General features: G+C 39.1%; 1 protein-coding gene across 7 annotated transcripts; it reads left to right on the top strand.

Annotated features, from left to right (window-relative positions):
• Positions 1–5036: 5036 nt before the first annotated feature.
• Positions 5037–19673, top strand: LOC306996769 (uncharacterized protein). Of its 7 annotated transcripts, none has more exons than XM_079609631.1 (5): positions 5047–5324; positions 5713–5935; positions 6022–6092; positions 17994–18186; positions 18263–19673. In XM_079609631.1, exons 1-5 carry the CDS (start codon positions 5166–5168, stop codon positions 18298–18300), a joined length of 684 nt encoding a protein of 227 aa, XP_079465757.1. In that variant the 5' UTR covers positions 5047–5165; the 3' UTR covers positions 18301–19673. The 7 variants fall into 7 exon arrangements, with proteins under 7 accessions (XP_079465755.1, XP_079465752.1, XP_079465757.1 ...); XM_079609632.1 differs by having other exon boundaries at positions 5070–5324; positions 6022–6083; XM_079609630.1 differs by having other exon boundaries at positions 5070–5324; positions 17901–18186.
• The last annotated feature ends 1356 nt before the right edge of the window (positions 19674–21029 follow it).

The following is a 21029-nucleotide window of genomic DNA, read 5'->3' as shown; positions in this document are numbered from 1 at the left end:
AAAAAAAAAAAAAAAAAAAAAAACGATGACCCGGGACCTGTCGTCAAAATCCCAAAAGTATGAAAAAAAAAAAAAAAAACACTATGACCCGGGACTTGAACTCTGGTCGTCAAAATCCCAAAAGAGTTAAATGTCAGTGCCTAGACCACTAGGCTATAGGGGACAAGTGCAAAGCAAAAGTTTGTTGAGTATTTGAACCTCACTGCTAAGAAAAATGACAGGGGGGAACAGAATCCGACGGCAAAAAAACAGCTGTCGGAATCCGTTCCCCCACCCTCATTTTGAGAGGTTTTGATGAAGTGCCTTAAAAAAAGGCTGATTCAATTTTTTTGTGGATGGAGCTTAACTGCCATCAGTTTAAAGAATATCTTTTGCCTTTTAACCATGATAGGAAAGTATGAAAAAAAAAAAAAAAAAAAAAACCATGACCCGGGACCTGTCGTCAAAATCCCAAAAGTATGAAAAAAAAAAAAAAAAACACTATGACCCGGGACTTGAACTCTGGTCGTCAAAATCCCAAAAGTGTTAAATGTCAGTGCTTAGACCACTAGGCTATAGGGTACAAGTGCAAAGCAAAAGTTTGTTGAGTATTTGAACCTCACTGCTAAGAAAAATGACAGGGGGGGAACAGAATCCGACCGACGGCAAAAAAACAGCTGTCGGAATCCGTTCCCCCACCCTCATTTTGAGAGGTTTTGATGAAGTGCCTTAAAAAAAGGCTGATTCAATTTTTTTGTGGATGGAGCTTAACTGCCATCAGTTTAAAGAATATCTTTTGCCTTTTAACCATGATAGGAAAGTATGAAAAAAAAAAAAAAAAAAAAAAAACGATGACCCGGGACCTGTCGTCAAAATCCCAAAAGTATGAAAAAAAAAAAAAAAAACACTATGACCCGGGACTTGAACTCTGGTCGTCAAAATCCCAAAAGTGTTAAATGTCAGTGCTTAGACCACTAGGCTATAGGGGACAAGTGCAAAGCAAAAGTTTGTTGAGTATTTGAACCTCACTGCTAAGAAAAATGACAGGGGGGGAACAGAATCCGACGGCAAAAAAACAGCTGTCGGAATCCGTTCCCCCACCCTCATTTTGAGAGGTTTTGATGAAGTGCCTTAAAAAAAGGCTGATTCAATTTTTTTGTGGATGGAGCTTAACTGCCATCAGTTTAAAGAATATATTTTGCCTTTTAACCATGATAGGAAAGTATGAAAAAAAAAAAAAAAAAAAAAAACGATGACCCGGGACCTGTCGTCAAAATCCCAAAAGTATGAAAAAAAAAAAAAAAAACACTATGACCCGGGACTTGAACTCTGGTCGTCAAAATCCCAAAAGTGTTAAATGTCAGTGCTTAGACCACTAGGCTATAGGGGACAAGTGCAAAGCAAAAGTTTGTTGAGTATTTGAACCTCACTGCTAAGAAAAATGACAGGGGGGAACAGAATCCGACGGCAAAAAAACAGCTGTCGGAATCCGTTCCCCCACCCTCATTTTGAGAGGTTTTGATGAAGTGCCTTAAAAAAAGGCTGATTCAATTTTTTTGTGGATGGAGCTTAACTGCCATCAGTTTAAAGAATATCTTTTGCCTTTTAACCATGATAGGAAAGTATGAAAAAAAAAAAAAAAAAAAAAAAACGATGACCCGGGACCTGTCGTCAAAATCCCAAAAGTATGAAAAAAAAAAAAAAAACACTATGACCCGGGACTTGAACTCTGGTCGTCAAAATCCCAAAAGTGTTAAATGTCAGTGCTTAGACCACTAGGCTATAGGGGACAAGTGCAAAGCAAAAGTTTGTTGAGTATTTGAACCTCACTGCTAAGAAAAATGACAGGGGGGGAACAGAATCCGACCGACGGCAAAAAAACAGCTGTCGGAATCCGTTCCCCCACCCTCATTTTGAGAGGTTTTGATGAAGTGCCTTAAAAAAAGGCTGATTCAATTTTTTTGTGGATGGAGCTTAACTGCCATCAGTTTAAAGAATATCTTTTGCCTTTTAACCATGATAGGAAAGTATGAAAAAAAAAAAAAAAAAAAAAAAACGATGACCCGGGACCTGTCGTCAAAATCCCAAAAGTATGAAAAAAAAAAAAAAAAACACTATGACCCGGGACTTGAACTCTGGTCGTCAAAATCCCAAAAGTGTTAAATGTCAGTGCTTAGACCACTAGGCTATAGGGGACAAGTGCAAAGCAAAAGTTTGTTGAGTATTTGAACCTCACTGCTAAGAAAAATGACAGGGGGGGAACAGAATCCGACGGCAAAAAAACAGCTGTCGGAATCCGTTCCCCCACCCTCATTTTGAGAGGTTTTGATGAAGTGCCTTAAAAAAAGGCTGATTCAATTTTTTTGTGGATGGAGCTTAACTGCCATCAGTTTAAAGAATATATTTTGCCTTTTAACCATGATAGGAAAGTATGAAAAAAAAAAAAAAAAACGATGACCCGGGACCTGTCGTCAAAATCCCAAAAGTATGAAAAAAAAAAAAAAAAAAACGATGACCCGTGACTTGAACTCTGGTCGTCAAAATCCCAAAAGTGTTAAATGTCAGTGCTTAGACCACTAGGCTACAGGGGACAAGTACAAAGCAAAAGTTTGTTGAGTATTTGAACCTCACTGCTAAGAAAAATGAGAGGGGGGGAACAGAATCCGACGGCATAAAACCAGCTGTCGGAATCCGTTCCCCCACCCTCATTTTGAGAGGTTTTGATGAAGTGCCTTAAAAAAAGGCTGATTCAATTTTTTTGTGGATGGAGCTTAACTGCCATCAGTTTAAAGAATATCTTTTGCCTTTTAACCATGATAGGAAAGTATGAAAAAAAAAAAAAAAAAAAAAAAAAAAAACGATGACCCGGGACCTGTCGTCAAAATCCCAAAAGTATGAAAAAAAAAAAAAAAAAACACTATGACCCGGGACTTGAACTCTGGTCGTCAAAATCCCAAAAGTGTTAAATGTCAGTGCTTAGACCACTAGGCTATAGGGGACAATTGCAAAGGAAAAGTTTGTTGAGTATTTGAACCTCACTGCTAAGAAAAATGAGAGGGGGGGAACAGAATCCGACGGCAAAAAAACAGCTGTCGGAATCCGTTCCCCCACCCTCATTATGAGAGGTTTTGATGAAGTGCCTTAAAAAAAGGCTGATTTAATTTTTTTGTGGATGGAGCTTAACTGCCATCAGTTTAAAGAATATATTTTACCTTTTAACCATGGTAGGAAAGTATGAAAAAAAAAAAAAAAACGATGACCCGGGACCTGTCGTCAAAATCCCATAAGTATGAAAAAAACACAAAAAAAAAACGATGACCCGGGACTTGAACTGTGGTCGTCAAAATCCCAAAAGTGTTAAATATCAGTGCTTAGACAAATAGGCTATAGAGGACAAGTGCAAAACAAAAGTTTGTTGAGTATTTGAACCTCACTGCTAAGAAAAATGAGAGGGGGGGAACAGAATCCGACGGCATAAAAACAGCTGTCGGAATCCGTTCCCCCACCCTCATTATGAGATGTTTTGATGAAGTGGCTGTTTCAATTTTTTTGTGGATGGAGCTTAAATGCCATCAGTTTAAATAATATTTTTTTAAAGAATATTTTTCAAGAGACCCATATAGTGAACATGGTGATTGCCAATAATGCAATAAGACTGCGCGAAATACAGCAGCGCATAAATGATAATGACACCATCTTTCAAAATATACACAGTGTAAGCATTTCTGCACTAAGTCGTGTACTTGCGCGCCACAGAATAAGAATGAAGCAAATTTACAGAGTTGCTTTCGAGAGAAACACAGAACGTGTAAAGCAACTGCGATATGACTATGTGCAGGTAAGCTATAGTGTCATTGGTTCTGAATTTGGAAGTGCATACTGTAGTGCTGTGCATGGGCCTGATGTGTTGCATTTGTTTTGTCTTGTCCAGAGAGTGATGGAACTAGAAGCAGATGCCATGGGACATGAGCTACTTTTTTGTAGATGAGGCCGGTTTTAACCTTAGTAAAACCAGGAGACGTGGCAGGAACATTATTGGACACCGTGCCATCATCAATGTCCCAGGACAACGTTGTGGTAACATAACCATGTGTGCAGATATAAGCCAAAATGGTGTTCACCATCATGCAACCATAGGCCCATACAACACTGCACACATTATTGCATTCCTGGACACCTTACATGACATGCTCACTGTTCAGAGACCAGAGCATACCCGATATGTCATCATATGGGACAATGTTAGTTTCCATAGGGCTGCTTTGGTCCGCAACTGGTTTACAGACCACCCATTCTTCATGGCACTCAACCTCCCTCCATACTCTCCATTCTTAAATCCCATCGAGGAGTTCTTCTCTGCCTGGCGCTGGGAAGTGTACGACCGTCATCCTCATCAACAGGTAGCCCTTTTACAGGCAATGGAGGAGGCATGTGGAGATATTGACCAGGCATCATGTCAGGCCTGGATACGGCATTCAAGGAGATATTTTCCCCGGTGCCTTGGACTGGAGGATATCGCATGCGATGTGGACGAAATTTTGTGGCCGGACCCAGAAAGACGACATGATGTAGGCTGATTGTCTTTTTTGTGTGAAATTACTACTTTTTTTTTTGTTGTGAAATTAGGCCTACTATTTTGTGTTCTGACTTTGTCTTGGTTTTGATGATGAGTGTGAATAAACACCAATACTTGAAGTTTGGATCCTTGTATGTTTACATGACACTATGACAAAAGTATGACCTCAAATTGACATCTGTACACAGAGAAAGCAAAAGCCAGATGTGTTTTGTATTCATACCATCAGTGTGTAGTTGGCACATTGTGTGCTTAGTAGATGATGGCTTGTGTTTACTGTTTGATACGAAAACACCATTTTTACGAAGGTGTGAAGAGTTAATCTAGCTGTGTTCGCTTTTGCAAGAGAACTACAATGTTTTGATAATTGGGTGAAAGGTTTTCTTATTTGTGTGTAGAGTTTTGCAAAAAAAAGCCAATAGTTACAAAAAAGCAATCAGAAAAAACTATATTGAAATGAATTTTCCCTCAAAATGCCTCCAGTCCAGTGAGGGGCAGCAGTGAGCACAACCGCAACGCTGTTTAATACAAGAGAAGAGAACAGGAAACGAAGATTGTATGGCTTTATAGAAATTATAATATCTGTCACCAAAACAGCAGCAGGAGAAAAATGTCGTTGTTGGAGTCTGAGGTTGTCTCTGTTTTGGAGACGCTTGTAAAGGACACGGTAAAAGAAATTACTACATTCGTGGACTTATCAGGCATAACGTTACCTCCACTGATAGAAACTAACGTTACAGCAAACGAGTCTGTTACCCTGGACTTTACAGTAAGTGAGCAAAAAGTTTACGAAATGACTGAATGTGTGCTTGCTAGTTGCTACGTTTGTTTGTAAGCAATATCATAACCTGCATGCTTTAATTAGATATGGCAATAAATCAAAGGTGCCACAGATAAATTGGTCAGATAAAATGTTCATTCGTTGATATTGTGCCATCTTAGTAACATAATTTAGAATAAATAGGCTAAGTTATTTCCAGATTCTCAGTTTGTTTACCAATTGTAGGCTTACATGTAGACTGTATGACTGAATGAATAACATTCAAACCTGTTATTCATGTTATTGTATGAAAATTTGAAAACAATTCTCGTCCCTTAATGAATGACAGCTTAATTTAGGCTAGTTTATCATTTATTTATTTATTTCTATATTTTAGGCCCATCTGAACTGTGTGTTAGAACGTAACGCAAAGGAAGCTGTGGAGAAAATATGCCAGCTTTTCTCTGCACTTCAGCATCTTGAAACGACTCGGAATGCACAGGACAGCTTGAAAACAACACTAAAGCAAGTTGAGGAACGGCAGAAGATTCTACAGGGAGAGACTAATCTAAACGACAGTGCTCTCTTCAGAAGTCAGTCCAGTGACCAGCTTACTCTAGGTGAGATTCAGTACTTATGCTTCATTCACACCACTATGCTTCTCAGAGCAAATCTTTAAGATTTATGATCCGCTGTGCCATTGCAGTCTCTACAGAGAAAATCATTGTGAGCTGGGAGGAGGAGGAGGAGATCATAGACACTGAATATGTGAGAACAGTAAGTTGTTTACACATAATAGATCACAACAGTTGGGTTCTGAAAGTAAAAAATCTCTTTATTCATTTTTTAAAAAAAATAAATTATTACTTTTATTAAACAAGGACATATTAAAGGGGTCATGAACTGCATTGTTTCATAATGTTTCCTGGGGTGCACTTATAATGTTAGTATTATTTTTACTTCAAAAATTGTCATAATTTAGAAATAAAAGGCATTTTTAGCCATAGACAGTATATAAGATGGACACAGCGACCCCATAGCTTTCAACTGAGAAAAGTGAAGCCCATTAGAAGCACTCACTTCCTGATGGCCAGACGTACTGAGCAGGCTCAAACTGAGCTTGATGACGTAGATGTGAAGTTGTAAGTCTTCTAGTAGTCAAGTCAAGTCATCTTTATTTATATAGCGCTTTTTACAATACAGATTGTATCAAAGCAGCTTCACAGTGATAACATGAAAATAATACAAAAAATAATTTCATCATCGTCCACCTTTAAGGCAGATCTATAATATTGTTGAATATTAAATGTCCCCAACTAAGCAAGCCAGAAGGCAAGGCAACAGCGGCAAGGAACCAAAACTCCATCAGGTGACAGAATGGAGAAAAAAACCTTGGGAGAACCCAGGCTCAGTCGGGGGCTAGTTCTCCTCTGGCCAATGAGTGAACGGTGTATGAAGTTCAGAATGAATCAGAGTATTTGTCCAGTTCCGGTTGGTTGAAGTCGGAGTGGAGAGGAGGAGAGACTGGTTGACACTTCAGGTCAGCGGCGTCGTCGTGTCCTGGCGCTGGTCCTTCATCAGATCTGGATACGGCCTGGTTCCGGTGGACAGCAGTAAACCTCGGGATAGACAGAGAGACTAATATTAGCGTAGACGCCATCCTTCTTATGATGTACCAAGTACATCAGGATTACAGGAAGTGTTCCCGGTCCCGGCTGTTCTAAACTATGCAGCCTAATTATATAAGTCTATAATGTGTTATGTGTATGCTAGGCTGAAGAGATGTGTTTTTAGTCTAGATTTGAACTGACAGAGTGTGTCTGCTTCCCGGACAATGGTAGGAAGACTGTTCCAAAGTTTTGGTGCTAAGTAGGAAAAGGATCTACCGCCAGCTGTCGATTTTGATATTCTAGGTATTATTAACTGGCCGGAATTTTGAGATCGCAGTAGACGTGAAGGACTATAATGCGTTAAGAGCTCGCTCAAGTACTGCGGAGCTAAACCATTTAGTGCTTTGTAAGTGATCAGCAATATTTTAAAATTTATACGATGTTTAATAGGCAGCCAATGCAGTGTTGACAGAACAGGGCTAATATGGTCATACTTCCTGGTTCTGGTAAGAACTCGAGCTGCTGCGTTTTGAACTAGCTGTAGTTTGTTTATTAAGCGTGCAGGGCAACCACCCAGTAGAGCATTACAATAATCTAGCCTTGAGGTCATGAACGCATGAACTAATTGTTCTGCATTATTCAATGAGAGCATATGACGTAATTTAGATATATTTTTAAGATGGAAGAAAGCGGTTTTACAGATACTAGACACATGACTTTCAAATGAAAGATTGGTATCAAAGAGCACACCCAGGTTCCTAACCGACGACGAAGACTTAAAGGGCACCTATTATGACATTTAAAATGTTCCTAATGTTGTTTAGGGAGTCCCCAACAACAGTTTTACGTGCATGCAATGTCAAAAAACACTTCTGTTTTCGTATAATATGCATTTATTTTTACCTGATTTGCTCACCGACTCCCAAATGATTCGTTCAACGACTCGTTTTTCCAAACCCCTCCTTTGCGCGACGCTAATCTGCGATTGGTCAGATGACCCAGCAGTGTTTACAGAGATAATACTTATTGTTTAACACGGAGTACAATGATGCTTTTATCAATTAAATCGTGTTATAATAATGATTATAGTCCACTGCTTTGTAGTTTGTAGTAAAAAAATTAAAATAAGATAAAGAATTTAATGTTATGTTAGCGAGCATAGCCCAAAGTTCATATTGTAAAAGCACAATCAGTCTTTGTTTGCGTTAGCCCGATGCATAAACATAACGTTTTTACAAAAAAAAAATGCAGTTACGTTACTACGAGATATTACTCTATTCTTTAAGACAACTCCGAAAACAACGACAAACACTTCACATATCTCAATACAATTGCCATTGAAGACCTAGAAGCTAAACGGTGCTTACTCAACAAACAAAATAATTACTAAGCATGCTACATAAAACATAAAAGCAACAATTATTAATAACACTTACAGGTTGTGATACGGAGGAGGAAGCTGATGCAAATACACTTAGAAATGAACCTTCCTTCAATATCAGCCGGCTGGCGAATCCAAGTTAGATTGCATTTAAAAAGCAATCGTCTTCAAAATGGCGAGAGCAAAGCACAAGGCTCAGACTATACTTCTGTGGTATAGTTGTATATATGAATTGTAGCCACTTAGTCTTCAAATGCTCCTCCTTGGGCAGATGAAAAAAAAGTTGTCTTTTGAGCCGCACTTCAGAACACAGCGTCTCGTCGCCATGACGTTTTCCCTGCTGGCCTTGGAGCGCAATAAGTGGGCGCATCGTATTCAAATAACTCGACAAGTTGACGTCATCTAGTCAGAGAAAAAGCTTCGGTCTTCTAACGATTCATAAAAATGACTCAGAGTCGACTCTTACTTTTGAAAGACAATAACTTTATATACGGTGCACTTTCATATTTCAAACTTTGCAGGATGTTTTGTTCACTTAGATCTATGTTACACACTACATGAAAGGTAAATTTCAAAATTCCATAATAGGTGCCCTTTAACAGAGCAGCCATCAAGTGTTAGACAGTACTCTAGGTTATTATGTGTGGAAGTTTTTTGTCCAATAATTAGAATCTCTGTTTTTTCTGAATTTAGTAGTAGGAAATTACTAGTCATCCAATTTTTTATATCAGCTATGCATTCCGTTAATTTTGTGAATTGGTTGGTTTCGTTAGGTTTTGAAGAAATATACAGCTGAGTATCGTCAGCATAACAGTGAAAGCTAATTCCATGTTTCCTAATGATATCTCCTAATGGTAGCATATACAGAGTGAACAGCAGCGGTCCTAGTACTGAGCCTTGTGGTACGCCATACGGAACTTATGATTGATAAGACATCTCTTCATTTACTGCTACAAACTGATAACGGTCAGATAAGTATGATTTAAACCATGCTAGTGCAATTCCACTAATGCCAACATAATGTTCGAGTCTATTTAAAAGGATGTTGTGGTCAATGGTGTCAAATGCAGCACTAAGATCAAGTAATACTAATAGAGAGATACAACCACGATCGGATGATAAGAGCAAATCATTTGTGACTCTAACGAGAGCTGTCTCGGTACTATGATACGGTCTAAATCCGGACTGAAAATCCTCGCAGATATCATTTCTTTCAAGAAAGGAACACAGTTGTGAGGATACTGATTTTTCTAATATCTTTGACAGAAATGGCAGATTAGAGATCGGCCTGTAATTGACTAGTTTTGTAGGATCAAGTTGCTGTTTTTTAACAAGCGGTTTAATCATAGCTAGCTTAAAGGTTTTTGGTACGTATCCTAGAGACAAAGATGAATTAATGATATTAAGAAGAGGATCTATGACATCTGGAAGCATCTCTGTCAGCAGCTTAGTCGGTATATGGTCTAACATGCACGTTGTCGATTTAGATGATTTGACGAGTTTGCAAAATTCTTCCTCCCCTATGGCAATGAATGAATCAAATTTTCCCTCAGGGAGACTACAATGCACTTCCTGATGCGATACTGTATTAGACGGTTGCATAGTTATAATTTTGTCCCTGATATTATCGATCTTATAAGTGAAGAAGTTCATAAAGTCATTACTGCTGTGTTGCTTGGAAACTTCTGGGCTTGAAGCTTTCTTTTTCGTTAGTTTAGCCACTGTTTCAAATAAATACCTAGGATTATGTTTATTTTCTTCTAATAGGGTTGAAAAATAAGCAGATCTAGCAGCTTTTAAAGCCTCTCTGTAAGCAATCGAGCTCTCCTTCCATGAAATCCGAAACACCTCTAGTTTTGTTTTCTTCCAGTTGCGCTCCATTTTTCTGGCTGCTCTCTTAAGGGCCTGAGTGTGCTCGTTGTGCCACGGCGTGCAGAGAAAAAACTGAATTATTCCCTTCCGAATCTTGCAGAGAACTTTATGACTCCCTAATGGGCTTCTCCCTTGACTTTATCGGACTTTATGCCTCCACGTCCCCCCGATTGCCCGCGAGCTTCTCCGTCTGTCTACACGGTAATTTCTCGACTGTGTAACAGAAAGTCGCGTGGTTATGACGCAATCGTTAGCCTATTTTTACAGAAACGGCTTCTATGGGGCCATAACGTAAGATACAAAGTGTTGGAGCCTTTTATACATTGTCGTGTTTCTCTAGAAATCTGTGGCGTTTCTTTGGACGCCTCAGATGTAAAGTTATTCGCTGTCAAAGTGACGCCAAAATTAATGGGAGTTAATGGAATGCTAACAGCAGGTGATGGTCTGCTACAATGGCGGCCCTCGGGGAAGCTTCAGTTTCCGGCGGCGGATGGATTACCCCCTTGATTTGAGTGCTCTGTTTTAAGGGGCGTGTCTGTGAGACTTCAGTGTAATTGTCTACTGCTGCTGTGATTGGCTGACATGTTTGCATAAAAAATAGCTAGTATTACATGTGGAACTCTCTCGAAAACTTTTAACAATGGTTTTACTATTACAGCTCTCAATGTTAACTACTCGTGAAAAGTGATAATTATGGCATTACAGGGAACTACACTAACCTTTTCCACTGGTGGCACTTGCGCTACTAACTTTTTCAGTTACTGGCGCAAAACATGATTTGGTCGCACAAATTATTTATAGTAAGCCGCTCTGGATAATAATGAACAATAATGAAACTGTATTGCATACAGATGTGCTTTTTATTTTACCTGCCATCTTTTAAACCACATGCCGCCTTGTTTTCTTTAACATTGGTTGGGATAGATTTACTGCAATAGAAAATACAGTACACAATAATTTGCAAAATTAATTTATTTTGGATTTCAACATGCTATAATGGTTGGCACAGATGGGCAGACTCCTGAACTCTTAAAATAAATATAATCAATAAAATAATATAATAAAAGATTTTCAGCAGCTATTGACTATTCGGTATTAAAGATTAAAAAAAAAAAACAATGCATGTCCACTTCACAATTAAGTGAAATATAATAAGCCACAAATAAGGCTATATTATAAGCTACATTGAACTTAATTATCAATTCAGATTCCTCACTTGCTCGGTTTGCTTGACGCCGTAATGCAGTGGGGAGTGCTGCTGCGTCACGAGATATGTACTGTCTATAGGGATCTTCGCCGTGACGTCACGACGCGCTCTGGTTGGCAGAAGAACAGTAATGACCGCTTAAAGCGCAGCGCAAACACAGAAGAAAATGGTTGTATCGTGCTTTGTGCAATGGCGCCACCAGGGGGTGGCCAGGGGTGGCCGTGGCCACCCCTGGCCGACTCCTGGCCACCCCACTGGCCACCCCAATGGCCAGTAAAAAATGTAGTAGCATCAGTTATGCATTTCATCCCTAATGCACAGCCAGGCAGGCAAGCCGCTCTAGACTTTCGATCGCACACAGTAGCCCACCCCTCCCCCGCCCCTCCGTACATGCCGCTGTTGCGCGCTCAGACAGCAACAGCTCAGCGCGTGCCCGTCGGTCAACAATTTTAAAAGAAGTTAAGAAAGAAGACGAAGACTACCGGTAAGTAAATAAGTAAAAAATATTCTTTAGTAAAAGAAGACGGGGAATTATGTGTCGTGACTTGCTTTTTAAGTGCCAAATGGTTACAGTATACTGTTACAGCAGCTTTTTGATGCGTCTTTGACACGTTTTGACAAGAGTTACCTAGCTAACGTCGTTAGCTGGTGCATGTATATGTGTAACAGAGTTTAAATAATGCTGTTAAATTCATGCATTAATTGGGAAAACTCGACATTGGCTGTTGCATCACTCGCATTTGTGTGCGTGATATTGCGGGCGGAGCTATGTCACCACCAGCAGAGTCACATCTCTCGCTGCTGGTCAGTGCATCAATAAGAGCTGCGGCATAAAAACAGAGTTTAGATTGTTTTCAAGTGCAAGGTTGGACTTTATAAACTACACACAAGTTTACTTCATGTGTCTGTTAGTTCCTAGTTCTGTCAGTCAAGTCATATGTGTTATTTGCAATGATGAAATGGAGTGTGTGTATTATTATTAACCTGCTTGTGAACTCTGTTTATTTCATTTAAGAAATTCATGCAACGTGATGCACTGTCCGTTAAATATAACACAATAAACCAAAGTATATCAGTAGGAGTTTCCTTAAGTCTTTCTGATAGTTTTCTTCAGGCCGGTTTACCCATACGGAAATGTAATATATGTACATAGGCTAGGTATATGAAATATACATATATGAAATATATCCACATATATAAAATATATATACCCATATATATGCCCATATATAAAACCTATTAGAAAATGGAACAATTGACATATAAAACCAGCCCATATATTTGATGTATGTATAATAGTGTTTTTTTACATACATGTCACATATATAATTATCAGTTTTCAAATAGAATTTGTGTAGTTTTTGTTTTGTTTTTATGAGCTGGTCAAGAAGAGGTAAAATAATAATAAATAATAAATTTTATTTATAAAAGATTCGAAAATGAGATAGAAATTGAAATGAAATGTGGATACTGAGATAGAAATTAAAAATGAAATGTGGATATGTAGACTTGATCTGTAGACTTGAAAAAAATAGTAAATAGTTTGGCATATATAAATTAAACAAATCGGTGACATATATGGTCAAAACATACAGTATTATATAAATAATAATCATATACATCATATTAATATATGTCAATATACTCATTTAATATGGCAAATTTATATATGTTAAAAACCTATATCAACATATATGTAGAGATATGTATATGTGATAGCAATATATTGTCTTATATTTAACATATATGACGGTGTCACTAGCGATATAGGGATATGTCATATATTACATTTCCGTATGGGTTACTACAACAGTAGAATACAATTCTGAAATTATGGTTTATAGTTTTGGTGTGCCACCCCAAGATTTTAAGTGGCCCCATCTGGCCACCCCTATGAAAAATTTCTGGAGGCGCCACTGGCTTTGTGATCGGCTGTGTTAACAGGTTCGATAAGAGTAATAACGCCAAGAGCTTCTACCGCGTACCTAAACAGCCTGAATCAAGAAAGAAAGCTTTGAATTTCTGCAATTAGGCGTCTATACCCAGCGGAAAACAATGGGAGCCAGCGGACCACGATCGCGTCTGCTACCTACATTTTGCGTTAAAAATTAAAACTAATAATATTTTTATTCATACATTTTACGTATATGTTAACCAATGTTATATATCAGAGGTAAGATAATTTTGAATATAGCCCATGGATAAATTACACCTGTATTTTTACTCTAGTTGTAACATATTTACCAGTTATCCTTAGTTACAACAAGTAATATTCGTAATTATTACTTAATTTATAGGCATCTAAAGATTTGTACGCCTTCATCGACTCTCTGGTAAACATAGATGGCGTGTCGATGAGATACAGATAGATGTCGCCGAATGTCAAATCTGGCCATGTGTCCGGGCTTTTGCTCCAATTCTCACTCAGGTGATATTGATCAGGCAGAGAACATGAACCCTGGTTATATAAAAGCTTAACCTTATATCTCTTTTTTGGTTCTTCGGACAAATAATTAGCATATGCTGACAAAACACAGGTAGACTGCTGCGAGTCTGCGACATGTTTTGGTTCTTTCTGCCAACCAGTTCGCGACCACGCCCATATCGTGACGTCACATTTGACTCCGGCGAACATCCCTATACATTTCGCCTGCTTCATACTGTCATTGTGAAGCTTCAATTTACATGAAGCTGCGTTTACGTAGACACTTATAATCGGATTGACGGCTCAATCGGACTAAAAAAATCTTCATGTAAACACCTTAATCGATCGGATTGTGCTCGATCCGAATGCGATTTCGATCGGATTGAAAGGGGTGGTTTATTCCTTTTTGTAATGCGATCGAGAGAACATGTCAACACTTTATCGGATTGAAAACCGAAACTGAAAGGACTGCGCATGTACAATGACGTATGACGCGCGGAACGAGCCGTTCTTCCTGTTGAATAAAGTGTTATATAAACGAGTGTCCCGTCATTCTAAAATTCTCATTTCACTCAGCGCCTGTGAAGTGAAGCAGGACAACGTCCCACTAATTGTTTTGGATTCTCATCCACAGACGACTGGTTTTGGCCGCGGGGAGGGGCATTTTTACTGCGTGATAAATATAAGCGGCACGGCAAAACGGTTCAATGCTCATTGACTCCAAATCATGACCAAAGACGGATTAATATTACGTCTGCTGTTTAAAACAAATAAAGAACCAATAGAGGAGACTAGTTATGCGCTAACAGCGGGAAACGTGTGACATAAACGCGCACATCAACCCGATTACTTTATAAGTCGCGGGGCTGAAGCCAACTTTGTGTTGAATGCTCAGAGCACGTTATAAAACGTATTCTTAAAATACAAATTTCTGTTTTAATAAATGCTCATAGTAAATCATAGCATATTGCCTAAAACATAAGGTAGGTAGGGTGATATCAGGTAAAATGGGCCATCTAAGGTTTGGGGGTCCCAGCCCCTCTGGAATTTAAAGCCAATGACTGCAAATGATTTCAAACTGTTGTCATAACTGTGCTTGACAAGTAACAGGTGATTTGATTGGTTTATTGTTGCTATGGTGGGTGGGGCAATAATTCAAATCAAGACTGCACCAGAAAGTTGCATGGTAAGTAGCCTGGCATACCAAATATAACTAAACTATTATAAGGATGATACATCTATAAAAAACGAACATTCACATAAAAAAAACTATGCATAATATCTGTCTTGATGGCATCGATCAGAAATAATATTGTTAGTTTGGTATATGAACATATTTTTTGAAAAAGTGATGTTTTTCTTGGCGGCCCAATTTACCTTAACCCACTCAGGTAAAATGGGCTACATGGTTTCAGCTAAAATGGGCCATCATCTGTGTCAATGACACACATGTGTGTGTGTGTGTGTGTGTGTGTGTGTGTGTGTGTGTGTGTGTGTGTGTGTGTGTGTGTGTGTGTGTGTGTGTGTGTGTGTGTGTGTGTGTGTGTGTGTGTGTGTGTGTGTGTGTGTGTGTGTGTGTGTGTTTGTGCGTGTCTCACCATGACCCCACACACCCCCTGAACAGTAATAATGGTAGTAGATATTTTATTCACATTATGCACACAAACTCACACACGCTCACACACTCACACATGCACATTGCACACACTCACACATGCACACAATCACACTCACACATGCACACACACTCACACACTCACACATGCACATTGCACACACTCACACACAATCACACACACACTCACACATGCACACACGCTCACACACTCACACATGCACATTGCACACATGCACACACAATCACACTCACACATGCACATTGCACACACTCACACATGCACACACAATCACACTCACACATGCACGCACACACACTCACACATGCACGCACACACACTCACACATGCACACACTCACACATGCACATTGCACACACTCACACATGCACACACGCACACACTCACACATGCACATTGCACACACTCACACATGCACACACACGCACACACTCACACATGCACGCACACACACTCATACATGCACATTGCACACACTCACACATGCACACACACACACACAATCACACACACACTCACACAATCACACTCACACATGCACGCACACACACTCACACATGCACACACACACTCACACATGCACGCACACACACTCACACATGCACACACATTTTTTTAATAGCACATTTTAATATGTGGGTTTGCACCCAAAATGTTTTTTTTTTTTTAATGGCACATATGAATATTTTTGTTTAATGCACTTTAAATGTTATGTGGCTGTATAAGCAATTGTGTTTTAAAATTAAAATTGATGATAAATTACTATTTCCCTTTGCAGTTTGACTGGCCCATTTTACCTGAACAGCTGGCCCATTTTACCTGAAACTGCTCATGCAAAAAAAGTTGGCACAGCTGATGTTTCAAGAACTGTAGGGCCTAAATAATTATATTTTATTAAATAATTTCAACACAAAATGATAAAAAACAGTCATTATTAATCATAAAAACACATGGAAAGGGCATATATGGTGTTGTATTATTGTCCCAAACGATTTACCGAAAAGTGGCCCAATTTAGCTGATATCACCCCTACAAAAATAATCAGTGATACATTTGCGACCCATTTAAAATTAGGGTCGCAATGGCATTTCAAAAGGTCGCATATGCGACCATTTTGGTCGCAGTGTAGTTCCCTGCATTATTTAGATTGTGGCATGAAAGGTTGCAGTGATGAGCATGAAGCCGATCATGTATGTAGCGATCTTGTCATTGCAACTCGATTTCAATCTGCACACTAACTAATGCTAAAGTAAAGAGATTTGTTGATTATTACGAGAATTTTGGCGCGAGTCCAGAACTCCGCTGTTTGATTGACAGCTCCAGCGCACGCTGTTTGATTGACTGCTACAGCTATTGTAAGCGGAGCGTTCTTTGATCACTTTCTAGATATAATTCAGTCAGTTTAAATCATCGATTATTTACACCCTACTAAGAGAAACAATGTGAAGTGTACCGTTTAGTCACTGGTTTGATTTACTGACAGGACAAAGAACATCAGAAATCACTGGTCACAGATCAGGCATTAGAATGAACATGGTTACTTGCATGTTGTGGCAATTCTGTCGAGTCCATATCGTAAAAGTCTGCAAAGCCTGCGCTGAGTTTGCGGACTGATTTACCAAAGAATCCAGTGAAATGCACCGAATACGAATAAATAATGTTCAACTGAGACATTCACATTGTTGAAAATAAATATCCACATTCCTAGCATTAGGATCCATTAGATGTTATGTTATTTTTAGTCTAGTGAGGGACCCTGTGCTCTTCTCTCTTCTCTCTTCCTCATCTCACTAATGCCAGTGTGTGGGGTCTAAGTTGATTTTCTAAGCAGAGCCGGACTTTCACTACCTTATTACGTCATAAAGAGGCACATTCCAGGATGAGTAATAAAAGCTGATATTGGACTAACAATGAAGTTTTCAGTTCTGAAACTTTCAGGGTATATTCTTATAATATAATGACCTCTCATATGTCAAAACCTCAAGGAAAATTTGAAAACCTCTGATTTCTCAGTTCATGACCCTTTTACATTTATCAAAAGTGATACTATATTGAGATTTCTATTTCAAATAAATGCTGTTCTTTTTAACTTTCTGTTCATCCGAGAAACCTAAAAAAATGTGTATTACGGTTTCCACAAAAATATTAAACTGTTTTCCACTTTGATAATAATTAGATTTTTTTTTTTTTGGAGCTCCAAATCAACATATTAGAATGATTTCTGAAGGATCATGTGACACTGAAGACTGGAATAATGGCTGCCAATAATTCAGCTTTGACATTACAGGAATAATTTACATTTTAAAATATAAAATGAAAAATCTTTACTATAAAATCTTACAAAACATAAAAAAAATCTTACCAACCCCAAGCTTTTGAACGATAGTGTATACTGCAATAATACATATCTTTCATGTTGATCTAAAATTGTTCTCTTTTTATGTTTTGAAAAGCCCATTAAAACACAGAAGGCCGTGATCATTAAGGATGAGAAGTCAGCTGATTGTTCAGAAAACAGCAACCATTCTCTGTTTGTGGTGTTGCAGGACAGTGATGATGAGGAAGAATCTAGAACTTTGAGCAGCTTAAAAAGCAGACGTGCTCAGCTGAGATGTCGTATGAAAAACAAAGCGTTCAGCTGTAAACACTGTAGAAGGAAATTTGACTCACTCGTTCTGTTGAGAGCTCATCGGGTCATTCATGCGGCGGGAGATAAAACCTTCAGCTGCTCGGAGTGTGGTAGGCGTTTTGGCAGTAAAGGCAATTTGGATGTACACTACCAGCTTCATACTGACAAGAGCCCTTATGCTTGCAGTCATTGTGGCAAGACCTTCACCGAACATAAACAGCTGATGTATCACCAGAGGATTCATAACGAAGACAAGACTTTTATGTGTAAAGTTTGTGGGAAGTCTTTTCATCAAGCTTACTGTCTCAGGAAGCATCTGGTTGTGCATTCGGGAGAGAAGCTGCATAAATGTGACGTATGTGAGAAGAGCTTCAACTTTCGAAACAATCTACTTCGGCACCAGAGAATCCATACAGGCGAGAAGCCGTTCACCTGCCAGACGTGCGGGCGAAGTTTCAACCAGCTCGATTCGCTAAAGGCGCACAAACTAACTCACACCGGCGAGAAACCGCACAAATGCAAATTGTGCGGTCAGGGCTTTGTCCAGAAGTGGATGCTTCGCCTTCATGAGGGACAGCAAACGGGACAAACCGGACATGGCTGTGTTGTATGCGGAGTGGTTTTGGGGTGCACAAACGCCTTAAAAACGCATCTCACTATTCATGCGGGACAGTTTCCGGTCGCCTGTATCGTGTGTAAAGAGAACCTCGGTTCTATTAGCACCTTGAAATCTCACCATCACCATCACCATCAACACACCGTCGCTACCAAATACAGCTGTTGTGTGTGCGGAAAGTCCTTTAAGAGTGTTGCTGGTGTGAAAACTCATGAGAGGATTCATACGGGAGAGAAGCCCTATAGCTGTTCCGTGTGCGGGAAGACCTTTTCGCAGCAGAATTGCCTAAAAGCTCACCTGAACTTGCATACGGGCGAAAGACCTTTTAATTGCGACGTGTGTGGAAAAGGTTTTTGCACATTGGGAAATCTCCGTCGACATCAGCGCATACACACCGGAGAAAAGCCGTTCAGATGTGCCACATGTGGGCGGGAATTTAACCAGTCAAATTCGCTCAAAGCTCACATCCACGTTCACACTGGGGAAAAGCAATACATGTGTGACAAGTGTGGGAAGAGTTTTGCTTATCTAAGAAATTTGAGGTGCCATAAATGTATATAGATTTAAATGGATCGTTCACTCAAAAATGAAAATGTTGTCCTTGTTTACTCTTGATACAGCTTTCTTTCTTTTTTTTCTCTTTTTTCAAACACCCCCATTTGGACCCCATTGACAAAAAAAAAATTTTTTTTCAAAATATAACTTTTGTGTTCCACAGAAAGATAAAAATCATACAGGTTTGGAGTAATCGATGACAGAATTAAAATTTTTGGGTAAACTAACTAACAGGATTTTGTGTTTTAACAGGGGTCTGGTTGCTTTGTTCATTTGTCTTCAGTTTTTCAGCTTGATATAAATATTTCAGTTAACTCGTTCCCTCAAAAGATTCTGTTTAATGTAGAATTAATCTTCAAATGAATGTGAAATAAACTGTAAAGCCCTTTGTTATAAATCAACAAATAAATCAAAGTCATCAGATTATCTAGTGATCTAGTCTTTTTTTGTCTATGCTTATAAAGGTGGGTAATTTTTTTTACATTTTTGTTTTACATTTAAAAAAATGTAAACGCTTTCTTTAATCTTTGTTACCTTGTCAAGTCAAGTCACCTTTATTTATATAGCGCTTTTTACAATACAGATTGTATCAAAGCAGCTTCACAGTGATAACATGAAAATAATACAAAAAACAATTTCATCATCATCCACCTTTAAGGCAGATCTATAATATTGTTGAATATTAAATGTCCCCAACTAAGCAAGCCAGAAGGCAAGGCAACAGTGGCAAGGAACCAAAACTCCATCAGTTGACAGAAGGGAGAAAAAAACCTTGGGAGAACCCAGGCTCAGTCGGGGGCCAGTTCTCCTCTGGCCAACGAGCGAACAGTGTATGATTATGTTTCAGGAGGAGCATTACAGGTCAGAAGTTCAGAATGAATCAGAGTATTTGTCCAGTTCCTGTTTGTTGAAGTCGGAGTGGAGAGGAGGAGAGACTGGTTGACACTTCAGGTCAGCGGCGTCGTCGTGTCCTGGCGCTGGTCCTTCATCAGATCTGGATACGGCCTGGTTCCGGTGGACAGCGGTAAACCTCGGGATAGACAGAGAGACTAATATTAGCGTAGACGCCATCCTTCTTATGATGTACCAAGTACATCAGGATTTACGGGAAGTGTTCCCGGTCCCGGCTGTTCTAAACTATGCAGCCTAACATTGAATTATAGAAGTCTATAATGTGTTATGTGTATGCTAGGCCGAAGAGATGTGTTTTTAGTCTAGATTTGAACTGACAGGGTGTGTCTGCTTCCCGGACAATGGTAGGAAGACTGTTCCAAAGTTTTGGTGCTAAATAGGAAAAGGATCTACCGCCAGCAGTCGATTTTGATAGGTATTATTAACTGGCCGGAATTTTGAGATCGCAGTAGACGTGAAGGACTATAATGCGTTAAGAGCTCGCTCAAGTACTGCAGAGCTAAACCATTTAGTGCTTTGTAAGTGATCAGCAATATTTTAAAATTTATACGATGTTTAATAGGCAGCCAATGCAGTGTTGACAGAACGGGGCTAATATGGTCATACTTCCTGGTTCTAGTAAGAACTCGAGCTGCTGCGTTTTGAACTAGCTGTAGTTTGTTTATTAAGCGTGCAGGGCAACCACCCAGTAGAGCATTACAATAATCTAGCCTTGAGGTCATAAACGCATGAACTAATTGTTCTTCATTATTCATTGAGAGCATATGACGTAATTTAGATATATTTTTAAGATGGAAGAAAGCGGTTTTACAGATACTAGACACATGACTTTCAAATGAAAGATTGGTATCAAAGAGCACACCCAGGTTC

Source organism: Phoxinus phoxinus, assembly GCF_949152265.1.
Source record: "Phoxinus phoxinus genome assembly, chromosome: 4".
In the NCBI taxonomy this organism is placed as follows: domain Eukaryota; kingdom Metazoa; phylum Chordata; class Actinopteri; order Cypriniformes; family Leuciscidae; genus Phoxinus; species Phoxinus phoxinus.
This window is presented reverse-complemented; position numbering and strand designations above follow the sequence as displayed.